At 42.0% G+C, this 18,610-nt stretch overlaps 1 protein-coding gene and 1 long non-coding RNA gene across 2 annotated transcripts in view; both read right to left on the bottom strand.

The window, feature by feature from the left end:
* LOC138258425 (uncharacterized) overlaps positions 1 to 9,538 on the bottom strand; it is a 94,671-nt gene extending 85,133 nt beyond the window's left edge. The window contains exon 1 of the long non-coding RNA XR_011198415.1: positions 8,761 to 9,538. This is a non-coding gene — a long non-coding RNA (uncharacterized lncRNA). The remainder of the gene's footprint in view (positions 1 to 8,760) is intronic.
* A 3,612-nt stretch (positions 9,539 to 13,150) lies between these two features.
* LOC138261648 (ubiquitin carboxyl-terminal hydrolase 12-like) overlaps positions 13,151 to 18,610 on the bottom strand; it is a 190,872-nt gene continuing 185,412 nt past the window's right edge. Inside the window, exon 9 of the mRNA XM_069210817.1 lies at positions 13,151 to 17,103. Within this exon, the coding sequence (XP_069066918.1) occupies positions 17,002 to 17,103 (102 nt within the window). The 3' untranslated portion in view covers positions 13,151 to 17,001. The remainder of the gene's footprint in view (positions 17,104 to 18,610) is intronic.

Raw genomic sequence — 18,610 nt, 5'->3', positions numbered from 1 at the left:
TTCTGAAGGGAGATTATCAGGAAGAGATTGTTTTGCTGCCTGGTCGGATCCATTATGAGAATATCACCCAGATAGACGTTAAGGTGTATACCCTTTGTCCTGCAAAACGATATGGCCAGTTTGATGATCCTTGTGAAGCACTATGGTGCTGAATAGAAGAAGGGTGAAGTTGTAGACCTGTTCTCTACAAATGCATTGGATGATTCTGCAGTGTGGCCTGAAAACCAGCAATAAGAGGTATGCGTCCTTCAGGTCAAGGTGCTCTACCCAGAGTGCTGCACAAAGTATGCCTCTGAGGAGGTGAATCCTCTCCATCTTAAAGTGGCTGTATACGAGCCACTCATTGAGTAAAGGTTGAGATTAATTTACCTATTTCTTTTATGAAGGGATCTCCAAAGAGGACGCCAGAGTGCCACTGCCCCCGCTTCGGAGGAGGTTAGGTCAACCAGTTTGAGATCTACCTTCATCAATAGAGCTCTGCACCAAGAATGGGCCGGATCTGATTTGCTGAGATGGAAGTTGTATTGTCTGTAGGGTCATGGACCTGGGGCATAGGTTTATTGTGCACAGAGGGTAGGTATCTGGGGTCCCTGGGTCATTAGGCGGAGGAGCCTTCAAGGAGGAAAAATCTCTGGCAAGGGAAGCCTCTTTGAGGTAGTCAAAAACATCCTCCCTAGGCAGTTTTGATTTGATTTTGCTTTGGGAACCATCAGGGGCAGCCTCGGAGGGTCTTTGGACCAGGAAGGCCCTTGAATTTCTGCCCTTCAAGGGATGTGTTCAGGGTGGCAAACCTCAAGTGCCATCAACTTCTTCTCTGGAGATGCTAAAACCTAAGACAGCATTATAAGTGGAGGTATCTGCCTCATTGAGGTGATCAACCATTGGACCTCCTCCTCCAGAATGTGTTGCCCATTTGCACCATGAAAACTGGTTATGAGGTCAGAGAATATAATGTTTATAAGAAAGAAATTATGAAGGGCAAAAAATCTGGATTTGGTACCTTGTATGGTCTGACATGGTAATGCAAAGCTGGCTTTGGAAGACTGATTGGGGTAATGGAGGTGTGGGGGTGTTTATTACTTTCTTTGATCTTGCATGCTAGGCTAAGGCTGGTCCCCCCCTCTCAAAAAAGACTAATGTGGTGTTTGTACTGACACCTGTGTGGGACGTCTTAATCAGAGGTTAATGTGGTGTTTGTACTGACACTACTGTAGGGCGTCACAGACAAGGCCTGGGGCTGGGCTCTGATCCAGGGGTGCTATGATTGTGCTGCAAACTAGTAGTGCTCCAATATTTGATTGCAACACTAGCTCCTGTCCCCATGAAAATGTCTTGTCCTCCGTGCTTGTTTTTGAACACGATATGGAGATGCTGAGTGTGAGGGACAGGAACGGAGTCAGGGCAAGTCAATGCTGCAAGAGTGCCCTCTGCATCGCGACATGCATCTGAGAAGAACCATGCAGGGATTCGGCAGTGCCAATCCTGCTTCTAGGGGCAATTTGAAAAGGAAAGCATTAATTAAGCAGGTACTTGTAAAAGCAGAAAAGGCTGACATTACATTCAATATACAGAGGTAATCAGTACATTAGGCAAAAGGCAATATAGGTAATGCATACGTATCTGCTGTTGGAGCAGAGTATAAAGAAGGGAACAGGAAGCCCTCTGTCGTTTTCAGGGGACAGGACACAGGCTTGGCTGAAGATGTTCTTTTTTTCCTCTGTTTCATGAGTAATGTAGTTTAATGCTATATGAATACATAAGGCTGCTGGAGTTAAATAAAGAATAAAGTCATGCATGATCCTTGCCTCCAGTTATGAGAATTGCTTCTTCTAATTTTAATCTCTGAAGTAGGTTCTCCAATACCTCTTCTTACATCATAAAATGGTCTTGGTGGGTGCGGACATGATTTCCTGCCTCGATCATACAAATGCCTGGAATGTATGTTTGCCCAATACATTTACTGCACAAGTTCTTGATAGCCCAAAACACAGCAATTAGAATAACACTTGATGTCCCTAAAAGGAATCATGTAACTGAGGCTAAGCAAGCTCTTCACTGGCTTCCAGATCACTTTTAAAAATAAATTATTTAATGGGTGGTCCTCAAACTACTCAACATCTAAAATTATTCTTTGTATTGCCTCTTGGTCTTTGCACACTGTTCGTGATAACTATAAATAAAAGACAAGACAAAAAGAAATTTCTGCTTCACCTTCCAAGCAAAAATCTTCAGGAACAATCTTCTAAACAATATACATGGTTGTATTAACCTGACCACTTTTAAATGCACGCTGAAGAGTGAATTGTTCTGAAGCAGTTGAGGTCATCAGTGCCTAGAGACCCACTATGGTTTTAGTGTCATCAGTCATCAGTCAGTGAGGGAAGCTCTGCCGCCAGGGTCTCGGTTCTATGACTGGGTAAAGTAAACACTGAGCCAGTAGCAGTCATGACACCTTAGTATGCCATGACACTGCCAACAAGCTAACTGGAGCAGTATGCCATTGGTTAGCAAGGAAGAAAGCTCCCTGTCCCTAGGCAAGCACTCTGGAGAGAAGCCAGATAACTAGAAGAACTATTTTCTTACCTTCAGCTATGCTCTTTCTGGTAGATAGGTATCTAAACGCAGATTCCCCATCTTTAAAATGTCTCCAGGTACCGGGCAAGATCTGGAGAATTTAAACAGCAGTGCTCCCTCGAGCCAGCAGGTGGAGTCATGCGGCTCTGCTTCTCCCCAGAAGTAACTGCATGGCGCAGCATATAGGCACCACTCCTGCACATTGATGTCAGTTTCTTGTCTGTTTCCTTTTCTGTGCCCTCAGAAACATAGCATAGACCACCTGTTGGTGACAGTGTGCGGATGTCTAACTTGGGATCTTTTCAGATGTTAGGGAGGCCACACCAAAGAAAGGGGAGGAGGGAGACAGCAAGGAATCTTCAGTTAGATTATCCACCAGAAAGAACAATACGGAAGGTAAGTAACTGTTTTTCTGACAGATGCTTCTATCTGTAGATTCCTCACCTTCAGAACAGATAAAGCAAAACCTCCCAAAGGTGGAGGAACTCGGGAGTGGAACTAAATGTTCTCCAGGACAAAGCAAGCTAAGCGACCATATCATTATACCTTGTTGTTAAGTAAGTAATGCTTTGTGAAAGCATGCACAGATGCCCATATCAATGTTTGGCAGGTATCAAGAACAGGCATCCCTGTGCCAAAGCTGCTGTAGTAGATTTGGCACTGGTGGATGGGCTCTTAGGCCCTCCGGAAGGGGTTAGGTAACTGCATAGCAGATCTTAATCCAGAGGACTAGAGACCTGCCTACTCACATGGTGCCACCGCGTGTCACACTCTTTTGGCTCCCTTGACACAGTGACGCTGTGTAGAGCAAAAATCAAACAATGGCAGACAAGAGGAGCTGGGAGGTACTGAAAAGTGTGGATTTCCAGGTCCTCTTTGGAGGATGTAAGCAGTCGATGTCCATTAAGGAGTGTGAACACACTCGGGACATTGCAGCAGTCCCAGTATCCTTTCTGTTTTTTTGGAGGGGTGAGGAGGTTGAGAGGGGCAGGGTGAAAGAGTAGACAGGCCTCAGAGGTAGCTCTCAGCATACAGTCCCGCTCCCTTCCAGAACCAAGCCTCCTTCTCAAACGGCAAATTTTATTTTTTAAGTTGGCCGGTCTGGGACAATCCACCTTGACGGTGTACTCTGTGCACTACCCTGCCCTTCTGTGCACCTGAGGGTATACAAAGAGCTGATCATCTACACAAGGATTTATAATGCAGTCAGTGTTAAAGCTCAAAACTCTCTTTGGATATAGCAATGGAGCCGCTCCTTCTCTTTCAAAGGATGATATGAATCAAAGAACATAAGGAAGATGACTGATTAACCAAAATGGAAGGGCATCACAACCTAACAGAGGAAAGGCGCCCGTGTCCTTAACACAAACTTGCCTGGGGAGAAGGTAATGTATACGGACAGCAGATGCAACTTACTTAAACAGTGTGCTGATATGATGGCAATAAAGGGGACTGTCTTCAGGTTCAGGGTGCAACTGTGCAGAGAGTTGAAGGGCTTGCACTTGAGAATAAGGTATCAATTGAGCATCACAAATGTTTCGGGAAGAAACATGTCACTCATTTAATGAAACACATCACAACTGGTGCCATAAATAAGGATGGTTGGCCTGGTAAATACACAAAGGTTGAAATGACTTATAGGTAACATTTCACTGTGGCTACTGCAAAGCCTGCTATGATATGGACAGAACATAAAAAAGGAACATCAGAAGAATTTGTCCCAACACCAAGAGTTTATGGCCTTTGTGGAAAAACAGCAAGGATAACATTCACCACCTCGTTGAGTAATTCAAATGCATTCAGCTACCACGGTTAATCTCCATGCATGGAGGTCTACGTTGTGGAGATTCGGATGCAGGACACTGCTCTGCTGCTGAGGAGGGATGTCCTCTCGTAGAGGGAGCCTAATTGGAGGGTAAACGTTCAGGAGCTCTAGGTACTATTTGTTCATAGCCCAGTCCAGAGATATCAAGATGACTGGAGCCTAGTCTTTCCTGATCTTTTTCAGAACCTGAGGCAAGAGAGGTATTGGTGGGAAAGCGTACAGGAGTTTCTTGCTCCTTTCCAGCCGGAATGCATCCCTAACAGCACCTCGGATGAAACTCTTGCATGCAAAATTGCTGACACTTCGTGTTCCTGATGGTGGCAAATATATAGCCAGGACTCTTCACCCCCTTTCCACCACACATTGGGATGGAGACTCAACTTGCGAACGGCTCTGACACCTGCTCAGTTCATCCACTCTGGTATTCAGGAGCCCTGCTACGTGGTTAGCGACCAGGAAGATGTGTTGATCCAGGCACCTAAAGAGGAGCAAAGCCTCTTAGCACAGGGACCAGAACTCCCCTCCGCTTGTTGCAGTCTCACATGGCAGTAGTGTAATCCATGACGGCCTGCACCAGCCTCCCTTTGATGGACAGCAGAAAAGCTTCGAGGGCAAAGTGGATACGTCAAAGTACCAGCAGGTTGAAATGTAGGCCGTTTGTCATTAGAGAACAGGGATCAGATCACCACCTCCTCTAGGTGACCTCCACCCCAAACCCAACAGCAACACGGTTGTTACAGCAGTGAGCTCTTGGTAGAGAAAGAAGTATGGCCTGCTCTGGTTCAGATCAGCATTTGCCACCACTACAGATCATAAGCTGTCTCCCTTGAGACTTGAAGGAAGTTGGAGAGGCAGCTGTGATCCTGAGCCCATTGGGATTAGGTGTTCAATTGCATGGTTTGCATGTGCCACCTGGCATTGTGAATGAGGAGGATGTACTATGCCAAAAAGGCTCAAGGCCCTCCTCACTGAGATGCAGAATTGAAGTTTCTGTGTGGAGCGTAGGTTTATCTTTAGTTCATTGATGGCAAAACCCAATGATGTCCAGAGGTAGTGCAAGACTGACTACTCAGAGCCAGTCATCGAGAGAGAGTAATACATGTACTCCCAACCTCAGAGAGTGGGCCGCAACAACCGACATCACTTTTATGCATACAGAAGGAGTTGAGATAAGGTTAAATTCAAACACTCTGGCCCACCTTGAACCACAGGTAAAGCCCATGGAACGGAACTTCACAAAATAAACGGAGAATGATCCCTCACCCATTACCTGACTTAAACCGGGAAGTAAATAGCTTAATCAGGTCACAGTATTTAGCCTATTCAGATGAAGGGAATTCTAGGGTGACTTTGTTAAAGAGGAGAAAGAGGCATTTGAAGGCCCGCCTGGCAAGAGAATATGGGGATAGGCTTTGGATCCATCTTTGGGAAGCAGCAGTAAAGGGTCAGGCCAGGCGTTTTTTGGCACTGGTCGGTGAAGGCTGTGGTTCTAGCGTTCGATTGTCCCCCCGTCGCCATAACTGAAGCCCGCTGTCTCCTCCCTTTATGCCTCCAACAGGGTAGAACTGTTTCGGCCTCTCGAAAGTAAGGGGTCACATTCTTTCACCTTACCTCAGTAAAGGAGATAGAGCTGGCTATACGCTCTATGCGTCTCTCTGTCGCAGTGGGTCCCTACGACATTGGACAAAGTGGACAGAGATTTGTTATGGAGAAAGCTTTCCAGCTTGGGGATGCCCTCGTTCCTCCTAGAATTAGTAATAGCACTCCACTCCACTACTTGGTGTAGAATTCTTCTAGGGGGTGATAATGGTCTTTCCCAAGAAATACCTACTATGAATGGACTAAAGCAAGGATGCCTTTTGGCACCCTTGCTGTTTTCCCCATCTCTTTCTGATTTTCCCTTTTTTCTGTCTCAGAGCACGGGCTTTAAACGCAAATAGGTGGGTACTCTGTTTGTTGCCTGTTTAATGCTGATGACATTATAATTTTTTATTTAACACCCAGATGTCTTCAGAATCGTCTCCAGTCTCTGTCACAATATTCTGAGTCCCACTTCTTAAATATTAATGCCTCAAAAAGTAAGGTTCTTTGCTTTCATGGGAATTGAAAGACGAAATTTCCTAACTTACATTGGTCGCTAGGATTGCAAAAACTGGAAGTTGTGGAATCATATCCCTTTTTAGGGAAAATTGTTTGCAGGAATCTTAGTGATGTAGCTCATATTTCCTCTAATAAATTGAAAGCCGAGGGTCAAGCAAGAGCTCTTGGGCCTCTATATACAGCTACTGGAAGAAGGCATTTTGCAAACCAGTTATCAGTATATCGATCTAAAATCCCCGCCTTTCTCTCTATGGCCTGAAACTTATTGATATTTTAAAATGGGGACTTTTGAATCAGTTGGAAGGTAAAATTCTTAGAAAATGTATTTCTGTTAATACAGCAGTTTCTGTGGCGGCCTTAGGGGTTGGAAATGGGTTTAAGAAGTGTGTATGTCCAGGGACTAGCAGGGGTTATACGTTAGGCTGTGGCGCTTATAAGGAGCGAGGAAAATACTATAAGGTATGTGCTAAGGAAAGAAATCTTTCTAGATAATAACAATGCCAAGTACTCCCTTTGTAAGAACTTCTCCTACGCTCTTGAAAGGTTGGAATTAGATCATAACCAGGTCCTGGCATTATCTCCCTTGCAGTTGAAACTTCAACTGAAGCAGGCTGCGTGGTCTCTACGTTTTCTGCTGGACTTTGAGAGTTGCGCAAAAAAGTGTTTGTTTCAGAATCTTGCAAACTCTCTAATAGTAAAAAAAAAAAGCACAACCCTATATTTTATCAAATATCCCTCATAGGACTAGGCGTTTCTGAATGCTACTTCGCCAAGGTTTGCCTCCATTGAACACACTCCTGACGAAATGGCATGGCACAGCTAAAGAATGTAAACTCAAGATTTAAACCATGTATTATCTGTCTGTCCATCCCTTGTCTCATTTTGACGTAAATGGTTAAAGCCTATTTGTCTTCAGCTTTCCTTGCTGTCTGCACCTGCGTTTCTCTGAGCCTTATATGACCTTCCCCCCCAATGATTTATTCGGTTTCAGAATTTTTAATTTTTTTAAATGTTTTTTGCATTTATTCTAACTACATGCATTGAAAAGTAGGCAAATTGTTTTCCTTGGAAACTGGGTCAAGGACAATGTATGACACAATATAATTGGGTGGATCCTTTATAATAACGCACTTTATTACACCTATAGGATATAGATGGTCTGGCAAAGTATCTATGTGCTTTTTCATTCCTTCAACCATGTTTTTTTTACGTACATGAGCAAGCAATTCAATGGTTTCCGCTTATATTTTACCTTCTGATGTATATGGTTTCTGCTTTGAAGCACTAATGTATTTTACGAAGTTCTGGGTATGAATCATGATTATCTATTAGTTGTTTTTGTCTCAATCGAGCACTGTGCCTTCCTAATATTTTATCTGCCCATTTGCACTTTACTTTTTAATGTTAATATGGAATGTCCTTAAACTGTACTAGCACTTTAGAAGAAGAAAAAAAATGTATTTTAACTGCGTCATTATGCGCATTTGCACTATTGTGTTCCTTGCACTTTAACTGGAGTACTGTATTTTGTAATAGTATATTTGTAAAAATCAATGTTGAGCTCTTTATAGAATATTTATGGATTTTTAAATGTGTTCAATATGTTTACGTGCGTAAACTGTAGTAGGAATAAATGTATGGTTTTAATGTCTGTTTTTTATGTGAACCCTGTCGTAGTCAGACTCTTGCTCTGGGCAAGACAGCAGGTTTAAGGATGACAGTACTTACGTTTGTCGGTGACTATGCCTATCCTACAAAAAGTTGCAACTGTGATCCCAACCCTTCCGGCTCACTAGCAGTGCCTCACCAACAACCCAAACAGTTAAAGGTGATTTGTGGCAGCCTTTACGCATGAACTCAGAAGTATGACATCTCAGGGAGTGTCGTGGTTAAACGGAGATTACCCCTTTCCCACAAATACATCATGTCTCAATCAAACACAGGCAATGATGAAGATGCAGTAAGGTTTTAATAGTTTTTCTGCAATCTGCGATAAGTTATATGGGCTGCAATGATTAGGTTAACGAACAGTGCAAGGAACAGAATGGTAAAGACAAGAGTCATTAATGACATGGCACAGCTACAGAATGTAATTATAAAGACCCCTGCTATGTTGCAATAATACAAAAAGACATGAAGTGTGTAATATGTCCTAATACCCTATCATGATAGGCCTAACCTTCTACCTAAAAGAGAGCCTGGTATGTTAAACCTAATCTGCCAATGCTATGTCCCGGGAAGGAGCCCCCAACCCTGGTTACCTTGAATGAGGTCTCGAGCTCAAACTTCGGAAGAACACGAAGTCCAGGTCAGCGTTAAGGCGACGTGCAGCATCGATAGCAGCGATGGTATCTGGTCGGAATCCCTCTGATTATCTGTCTAAAGTGTGATGTATTTATACAGATCTACTTGGACCCCTGACGTAGGTTGTTCCAAAACAATAGATAACGCTGCATGCTTGGGATGGTAATTTCTAATGTGAGTATCTACAGTTTGTCTTTGTTGTATGAGTTGACGCCTTACAGCGGTGACACTGATAACATAACTCTAAACAAAAAGGCCTAAATATAAACAAGGCAGCCATATTAGAAGAGTTAATTAAATAAATGATCTAAGACAGAGCAAGCTAAGTAGGTTAAAAGTCACTAGGTGACGGGGCACGAGTCTGCATGCCAAACGCTAAGCTAACTCCTGTTATCCCATTAAAACAAACTAGGATTCACTACAACCTCAATTGAGTTCCAAAACATAAATAAATTGAAATGAATTGAATTGTAAAGCCCCTGGGGCTGCAGGGTGGTTAGATGGAAATACATGTCTTGCAAGTCCAGGGACACAATTCTGTCACACGGGTTCAGTCTGAATAGCATCTGATGCAGCATGAGCATTTTGAATTTGACCTTGGTCAGAAAGGAATTCAACAGGTGAAGATCATGGATAGTCAAGAGGGCCTGTCCATTTCTGGGACAAATAATAAACATGAATAGCATCCTTTGTCATTCTACAAAATCGATACACATTTGATGGCACTCTAGGAGTGGCACAGTGGCACACTCCTGGAGTGGTACATTTGTCCATTCTGCATCACGATGGCTAAAGTGCTACTCCAAAATTTGTTCTGGCATGGGGGGATGGGGCAGGAAGGAAATAAACGAATTAGGGCAGAGCTCCTTTGAACAATCTGTAGGACCTATTTGTCGGATGCAATGTATCGCCAGCTAGCAAGGAAATGTTGAACCCTGCACTTGCCAGCCTGACATGAGCCACTCAGCGACCTGCTGCAGTGGGGAAGGAGGAATTGGGGGGCTGTTGACCCTGTTGCCCTGTGAAATGTCTGTGGGGTCGCCTCTGCAGCATCAAATATAACTGGACTGTCTGAGGTACCAGCGGTTGGGAATGCTGACATTGCCTAAAGGCTAGCGCCGTCTAAATAGCCTCTGATTTTCATAAATGGATAGAGGAATTGTTTTGCTGATGTCACCCAAATAGCATGAGGCTCAGATGTCTTTAAAAATGTCTTATGCAGAGTCTTCCTTTTCCCCAAAATGTCTGGGTCCATCGAAGGGCTCATCTATAATAGATGTTTGTAGTTAGCAGAAAATCCAGTCAACCTCTATGAGTGCCTTCTGATGACGACATTAGTGCAAATAGTTATGCCAAGGCAATTGATAATATCCAGGCTGCACAGATTACATACTTCGCTGAATTTTATCCATGTGTAGTCTGAAGGAGAGAAGCTTTCAGGGCCGTCGGGACCGCCAGCAAGAACCCAGTGGCAATGTCCACAGAACATGCATGTTCCTACTCAGTAACCAAAACACACTTATGGACCTTGTGCCAGACCTGCAGAAGAAAAGATTATTTTTCCAAAATAATCAACCTTTTGGATTCCATGTGTGGAGAAGTTGTCAGGAAGGAATTAGGAATTATCTACTAGCCGAGGTCAGCATAATGAGGCGCTATGTTGCTGGGCTACGATCTGGCAGACTACCCTGCAAGAACAAGGCTTGTAACATGTAGCCATCAAGATATCTGTGAGGGCATCTTTAAATGGCAGTAAGTGCTCAGGTGATGTCGGCCTGGTTGGAGAAGTACTGTATGAAAGTTTTTTTCTCAATGGAGGTCAACTCCAAATCAGGCACCTCATTAGCCCTCTGGACCACTGCTGCAAACACAGCATTTTCTTCAGTCGGTGGCACATGTGGTGTGTTTCAGGGGAGGTGTCTAGTCCCCTGGTAGGGGGTAAATCCAACTTCAGAGCATCACCAGTATATTGATGGGGGAGTAATCCATCACCATCCTTATCATCAGCGTTCGAGGAACTCTGTGTTTCTTGTATACCGTAACAAAGCCAAAAAGAGAATTAATCCTCTGTTGATAGTTGAGTTGTGATAGAGGCACTGGGTTAGAGTCAGGCTGCATATTAACTGGTTCTGTTTTGGTTATCTCATGGCATGACATCGATTACGTTCCGGCGACATTGGTTCAGGGTCCAAAAGGGGTCTCCGCCTCATGTGCTCTATTGTTGAAGGTGAAGTCAATATCATCCTTACTGTGGATGAAAACCGGAGTGGTTATCGGGGTCAGTGTTTTACGTGTCTACCAGAGCTGAAATGGGCATGGTAACAGGCCTGAAGTGGATATCCGCAGTTGGTGTCAAGGAGGGGGATCCCAGTAGCAGTAATCCAACTGGAGAACCCTGGGCTCTATGGGGTCCGAAGGTGCATAAGAGAGACAGAATCACACTAAAGATATGCAGCATGGCGCCCTTGAAGGCTGCTTTCTATTGAGGGCGTCAACAATGGCCTGGGAAAGTCTGGCGTATCAGGACCAGTTGATGAATCAGTACTCAAAGAGGAGATTTTGAAGGAGTTAATGTTTCTCTTGATGCCCTTGCAACTTTCCTTACAAACAGGAGTGGTAGATTGAGGTTGTTTGCTTTGACGTTTTGTGTCAGCACTTGGACTTCGAGTTATCCAAAGACTGAGCAGAAGCCGATCGTCTGAGGGAACGGCCCTGGAGTGGATATTGGGCCCGCCACCTGGAGTGGGAGCAATACATTTATTTCAACCACGCCCTACTCTTATGTTCAGCATTGTAAAGTTTTGCCTCCCGGTTCCACATCGCCTCAGTGTACAAGAGGGCACACATACTGAGATCAGAGCTCCAGCACCAAAGAGACACCTCCTGTGGGTCTGTGACTGATGTGCTTTCTGCAGGACCGGCAGAGTCTGAAACCTACTGTTTTCTGAGGAAACATAATTTCCTGCAACACTGACAGAAAGGTTTTGTAATTCGCTGGAAGAATGACCAAAATTATAGTGAAGCTCCAGATGCACATCGAAAGGTGCAGAAACAAAGAAACTAATGGCAGCGTGCAGGGGTGGTGCTTATATGTGTCTCTGCTCCGTCACTTCCAGAGTGGTACATGGCAAACGCAGAGGAATGTGCAGCTAGAAGTATCCACAAGAAGGGAGATTTAGGACTAAAAGAACCTCTTTTCTGTGCTTTGTGGAGTTGTTAGTAAGGGGATGATTTTGGAAGCCCTCAGTTTTTCATACTCCTGATTAGAGTTGGATGGAACTCATTGAGTTACAAAAAAACTCTGACCGATTCTGCAAAGTTATGCAAGCAGGCAGAATTCTGGCATGCTGTGCTGCTCGTGCTGATTTTTAGTGCCGGGAGCTTCTTCTGAGCTGTAAAATCAGAGGGAACGGCACCACATGGCACGGCAGAAGGCTCTGTCTCTTTCTGCCGCTCGACTAGATTTTCTACTTGAGTGGCAGATTTCTCGATGTGAATGGTAGAACCTGCTGTGACCGCCCACACTGAGAAATCTCACTGGGAGGCGTTTTAGCACACACAAATCACGCTAGGAGATGCAAATTTTCACTTGTGCTCGCCAAATGAATGTTGAGGAACCGCATGTGAGAAAAAAGACCGCCACATGACAGTTGGTAGAGTTTTCCAATGCCACGCTCCTAGCAGAATGAAGAAAATTGGCGAACTACAAACTAAATGGAATTTTTCACCCACTTCTACTCCTGATCAGACTAGATGTACATTAACCTAATTTTTTCCTCTCTCCCAGTCTCAATTTCTCTTTCTATTTCAGTGACGTCAAGATCAGAGTATAGGCAGTACACTTAACAAGACAACCCAATTGCAAATAACGCTTTAATACTTAGGTAACCAAGTGGCAAAAACAAAAATCTGAATTAGTTCTATAAGTGATTTGTATTAAAATTATGAACAGCTGACGAATCAAAGGTGATCGGATAGGATCCCATGAGGAATGATCGAGCTGTGAATTAGGATTATTACAACAGGTGAGAAATGTAATGGCGCAGAGGACAAGAATGGTGTGATAGACAAATGTACAGCTCTGTTGTACAGGTAGCAACAAATGTATAGTTTTTAAAGTGTTCCACGGTCCTGCTCTTTAGGCCAGTAAAAATTAATACAAGTACAAAGGGATTTTGTGTAGGAAATGAAAATATTTACATGTCAACATCTTGAAACATTTATTGTTCGAGATTTTTCCCCCAAAGCACGCTGAAACCAGCCATAGATATGTCCTGTTACGCCATTTTGACACAGCATAGAACTGTACAGTGACACCCCACCTCCAACAAATAAACAAGTACTATATTTTGTTTATGGCAAAAGTTCGCTTTAATGTTAATTATATAACCAGTTTTCAGCTATTGTCATCAAATACATAAATTGCAGTTATCCAAGCACCGTCTTTAAAAGACTAACATCCCACCCCCTCTGTAGCCAGGTGAGCACAACAAATCCCACTGTTCACTGGGGACTGGCTATCAGCCATGGTCTGCAAGAGACATACATAACCTCTGAAAGTCCTATAATTTTTCTTATTTTATCATGTTCCCCTTTTACATCATCCACCTTATCTTACACTTTCAGACTAAAATCAAAAGGGCTTAAGAAGATCCATCCAGATGTTTAATCTTCAGACATAGGCACATAAGTTGGTATCAGTGACAGAGGGCATGTAATTCTCCTTTTTACATGAACTGTATAAACATATGAGTTAGATTTGTCTCAAAGGGGGCAGTTTTGGTTTATCTGTTGCTAAGAAACTTTGTTTCTTCAAAGTAGGAACCTTTACTAGGTCTTTGATTCATTGCACTTATTTGTGTGAGGATACGGTCTTTGGGATCCCATACTGTATGTGACAATCTAATTTTTAGATAAAATTGATAATTTTGCAGCACAAATATTGCAAAACTATTTTTCCTCCAATGAAGTCTCAAGCAAAATCCTAAACCTCATGTTGAGTAGAAATGATCTTGCTCAGGTGTGTTTTCTTCTGTAAAACATCCTACTGCAAATTTAGGGCCTGATTTATAACTTGGCAGAGGGGAATACTCCGTAACAAATGTGACAGATATCCCGTCCGCCGTATTACGATCCCATTATATCCTACGTGGATTCTAATACGGCGGACGGGATATCCGAGTAATCCCTCCGCCAAGTTCTAAATCAGGCCCTCAGTCTGCAGTTTTTTCGTTAAACCTAATCTTTTTTGCTTCAGATGTTCTAATAACTGTGTGGTGATGACGAGTGGCGGAATGCACACAGTTTACAGGCATCTAAACTGCATAAACAGTGGATGTGCTCCTTCTGAAAGCATTTCACTTTATTAGGCTACAAATCTTTGGCTGCTTTCTGTTACTCATTCGGAAGCATATAGTTTCTGCATTTGATACTTGGTTGACTGAGTTAAGAATAGATATTTTTCAAAGCCGCCCGTATGATCAAGCATCGGGGTCCCATGGTAAAATCGAAGGTTTTGCAATAAAGGTAGCCAACATTTTCCCAACACCTACCCATATAAGAAAACAATATAAGTAAAACATGTATCTTCTTCGAATACCATTAGGAGTATGTTCAGCGGGAGACCAACATAGAAACTGTGTTTTACTTTGGAGAAGCCACTATTCCAGAGGCATACATCATCCCTGCGAGGCGGTTTACAGTTCGTGAAACTTGCCTTTGGTAAAAAAGAAGAAGAAAAGCTAAGGTAAGTTCTAACAAAATAAATGGAATGTGCTGTGGTTGTTTTGGGATTTTCTTCCTCAGGCTGAATTGCAAATGATGTCTTTATTGTTCCTGTGTATTATGTCACTGTCTCTTGGTTCTTTGATTTTACACATAGTTATTCTGTGAACATCTATTTAACCAGCTCTAAAGGAGAACTAAACCACTGGCTTGATTATACTGACATGCAACACAATATTCTTCAATACTAACATGTTCTTCTGGAAAACAATGGAGCACCTTGCCAGCACTATTTCTCATGATTACTAAATGAGAAATGGAGGATACAAACAGTGCACAAAACGGGTTGTTTAAAGGTAAATTAGCACACAGTCATGAGCAGCATTTTTTGCCTCATGCCGTGAATAAGAAGGAAATGTGCAAAGCTAATAGCTGATTTCAGCTGCATAATGCAAATATGATCATTAGCATCTGATATACTTCAACTAAATATTTCAGAATTTCTTCCTGTTTATCTCCGAAAATATATTTTCTGTCTTGAAAATCATCACAAGATGGAGCCAGAATCCCCCAAAACAGACCACACACTGGATGGCTGGTTCTATATTGGACTATCGTTCAGCGAAGGCCACTTAAGCCTTTGTGATTCCCCACTCCTCATGGGGCCCTGCTCGACTAAATGCCCCTTCCTACTTCTGAGACACCAAACCCAGCAAATTATAAGGTCTGCTCGCCCAACCAGAGTCCCCATAGTATTAGGTTTCACTTCTGGTAGTAGTACATAAAATGAGAAAGCATGAAAGAGCCTAGGTCAAGAGATACAGTTTGGTCTGGAACCACAATCTCACAAGTGTAAGTTCAGTAAAAAAGGTAAATAGATTTTAAATTAATTCTGCAAACAGTTTTCCGTTCTTAAGGCTTTAAGTGTTCAGCTTCAGATAGAAAAGAAAATCAGAAGTTTAAGCTGAACATCTGCAGAACTCGGTGGCAGTGATGGAGCAGAGTGGTAAACAGCAAAGTATTGTTCTTAAACAGACTAGCATAACTTTACCGGAAGCTTTAGTGAATTTAAGCTTTCACTGCTAATATTTTACCCACTTGTCCCTCAATCACTCCAGTATCAAGACCTGGAGAACAAGTGCTTTTGTCACCAGCCAAGTTGTTGCTCAAGTATATGTTAATAGACTGGTACATGTCAGTGAAAAACTGTGGGAAAAAATCTCAGCATCAGGTGAGAACTACGTTTGATCAGAAGAAATTTTATCAGACTAATTTGATCTTCAAAAGAAACGGATCACCCCAACGAACCAGTATTCAAAAATTGAGACTCCAGAATATACGTCTCACCAACTCCAATATCTCATATGATCACCAATCTTACTACAAGTACACAACTTTCTACTGGTATATAGATATGCATGTTTAAAATCCAACTGCATCTAATTTGGGTTGGGTCAACATTGCAAGAAGGGACTCTTTTGCCTTAAAGGTTTGTGAAACAAGTCTGCACATCAGACCAATCAGTTAATGAAAAACAAATTATTTCTAGATCATTCTAAGGAACTAATAAAATAAATTAAAGAAAACACACTGGCACCTTAGAATGTGCCATTGCATTGCGCATTAAAAGCAAGAAACACTTCCATTACCGCAGTAATACTTATAGGTTGTTCAACTATGTTAAATCCTTCTGAGAAGAATCGAAGAACAATAATGAAAAAATAATCCAACCATGATGGATTTGAGAGAAAACTAAATCCATATTGTTGAAATATAAGGGATCTGATGAGAAGACCCAACTGTTAATTACTAAAGGAGAAACAAAGCCATTGTTTGACATTTATTTTGCTAATTTGTTTCTTCCACATACCCTACCACCAAGACATAGAAGGCAGGAGGAAGCTTCCATAATGTAATTTGTACAAATAGACTCTCATTCTGTAATTGCATACTTTGCTCATGTAACATCCAAATTATTGTAGTGTCTTATTTCTTTGCGTGCTGAATTCAGTTGTCTTTGAAAACAGGGTCTGCAAACCTCGTAAAAATAGAATTAGTTCATCTGACAATTAAGGTTAGATCGCTCTGCTAAAATGCAGAAAAACATTCAAAATGAGAATAACCAAGGAAAATGCCACCAGAAGTCCAAGGACGATGATGCAGTGCAACCCTACAATCTCTTTTTGATATAAAAGTAATAAAGCAAGTTAATTATAGTCACACAGAGCTTAACAGAATTTGGATGATAGCACAGCAATGGAGAAGTGAATTTTCAATCTGTGTCATCAAGCCACTTCCTCCAGAAAGTGCTACACACAAACCTTTCTTCTGCACTTGCGGGCTTTTCAATAGTCCATCTTCTAAGCACCAGTAGGAGTTCTTCACTGTCCTTTTAACATCCTGTTTTCACGTGCCCTTGATCCCATTTCTTATTTTGTAACTTGGTCTGTTTTACATACAGATTTTGTTTACATCTAGTCTCTTGACTGGTAGAACAGGATGTAGCCAGATTCAGAGTTTTTGGAAATATCGGATGTTAAACCATAGAATTCCTCAATGGCGTGTGCATCAATTTTCTGCAACGTAAGAAAGAAATAACAAACATATTAGAAGGCTTGATATTAATTGGGAAACTCCTGCCTTTAAATATCTGTGATGACTGCACTTCCAATCAATTTTTGACTCCTTATGCAAACTCAGATCAAACCTACCACCTCAGAAAATTCACAACTGTGGGTGGGTTTTCCATAGTCTTGGTTTCAGGTTATGGTGTGCGTTACAAGCATGGGGTGGCACATAGGTATTGGTAATGATTGGAAATTTCACAAAGTTGTAAAAATGGCTTTCACATACAATTTGCTCACTCAAATTTTAAACAGAATTGCCTGGAGTAAACATACAAACTAGGTTTGGAAAACACCAAGAAAACCCATATTTTGTATGAATGTAGGAGAATGATTTTCAATGTCTTTTTCACATGGGAAATATTTCCAAGGTGGAGAAAGAAGCTGGTGTGTTGCAGATTACTTAAAGAATGACGGTGTTAACACACCATGAATCCAGTGGAGATCAATGAGGCGCTGTATAGCAATGAATCATGATGCAAGGACTAGGAGGAGGGGCAATGCCACATAGTGTAAATAATAAGGGAAAGGGTACAAGAAGGGAAAACAACACAAAAGAGTCAAAAGGATGAGAAGGAAAGGGACAGGGACGGTGAAGCAGACAAGAAAAGCAACATTTGACTAAGGTGCCTTGAAAGAGTCTCTGGATATGACAGGCCACACTATTAAGGGATAGGTAAGCAATAACTCCGTGATGCACAAAAGTTTTAGTGTGGAATACTATGCTGTCTGCAGCAGTTACTAATGGTGTCACAGTAGATTTAAAAACACTGAATGATTGACTAAGAGGAAGATCCACTGTCTTTGTTGCAAAAGATGAAATGGAGGTAGATGGTAGGCCAGTCTATTAATTTTTTATATTAAGTCATATAGCAGGAGGACTGAACACTGCGGTAATAGGAGTGGGGGCCTGAAGGAAAATAACTGTTTCTAAAACAGAAAAATTGCAAATTGTAACTACAGACTGGCAATTCTACTCTCTCGAACATATGTGGGCCTTGCTCATATTTTAAAAAACTTTGCACATGTTTTGTTAAGGTCTAGATCAGTGGTTCTTAACCTGTGGTCCACGAACCACTAGAGGTCAGCATCGCTTATTCAGGGGTGCTGCAGCTGTTCATAAAATTAAATATTAGCAGATTAATAAAATATAAATACATAAAAAAGTAAAATTGAAAGTTTTAAAGTGTTTTGCATGTGCGAAAACATTTGAAAGTGGAAGCTAAATATTATTGATCATGATTTGTGGGAGCAGTGCAAGTACAGCAAATCTATTATGGATTATTGGTAGCCTCAATTGAAATAGTAGTTATATGCGCCAACAAAATTATTTTAGAAATTAAAGTCGATTTTGAAAAGCTCTAACTATCCCATTAACAGTAACATTTTGATTTTCAATTTTCTCTTTGTGAATTAAAACATTTCTAGATTTTGTGTATCTCTTTGGCATATATGTGCT

Source organism: Pleurodeles waltl, chromosome 2_1, assembly GCF_031143425.1.
Source record: "Pleurodeles waltl isolate 20211129_DDA chromosome 2_1, aPleWal1.hap1.20221129, whole genome shotgun sequence".
In the NCBI taxonomy this organism is placed as follows: Eukaryota; Metazoa; Chordata; class Amphibia; order Caudata; family Salamandridae; genus Pleurodeles; species Pleurodeles waltl.
Note: the sequence above shows the minus strand (reverse complement) of the source record. Positions and strands in the feature narration are given on the sequence as shown.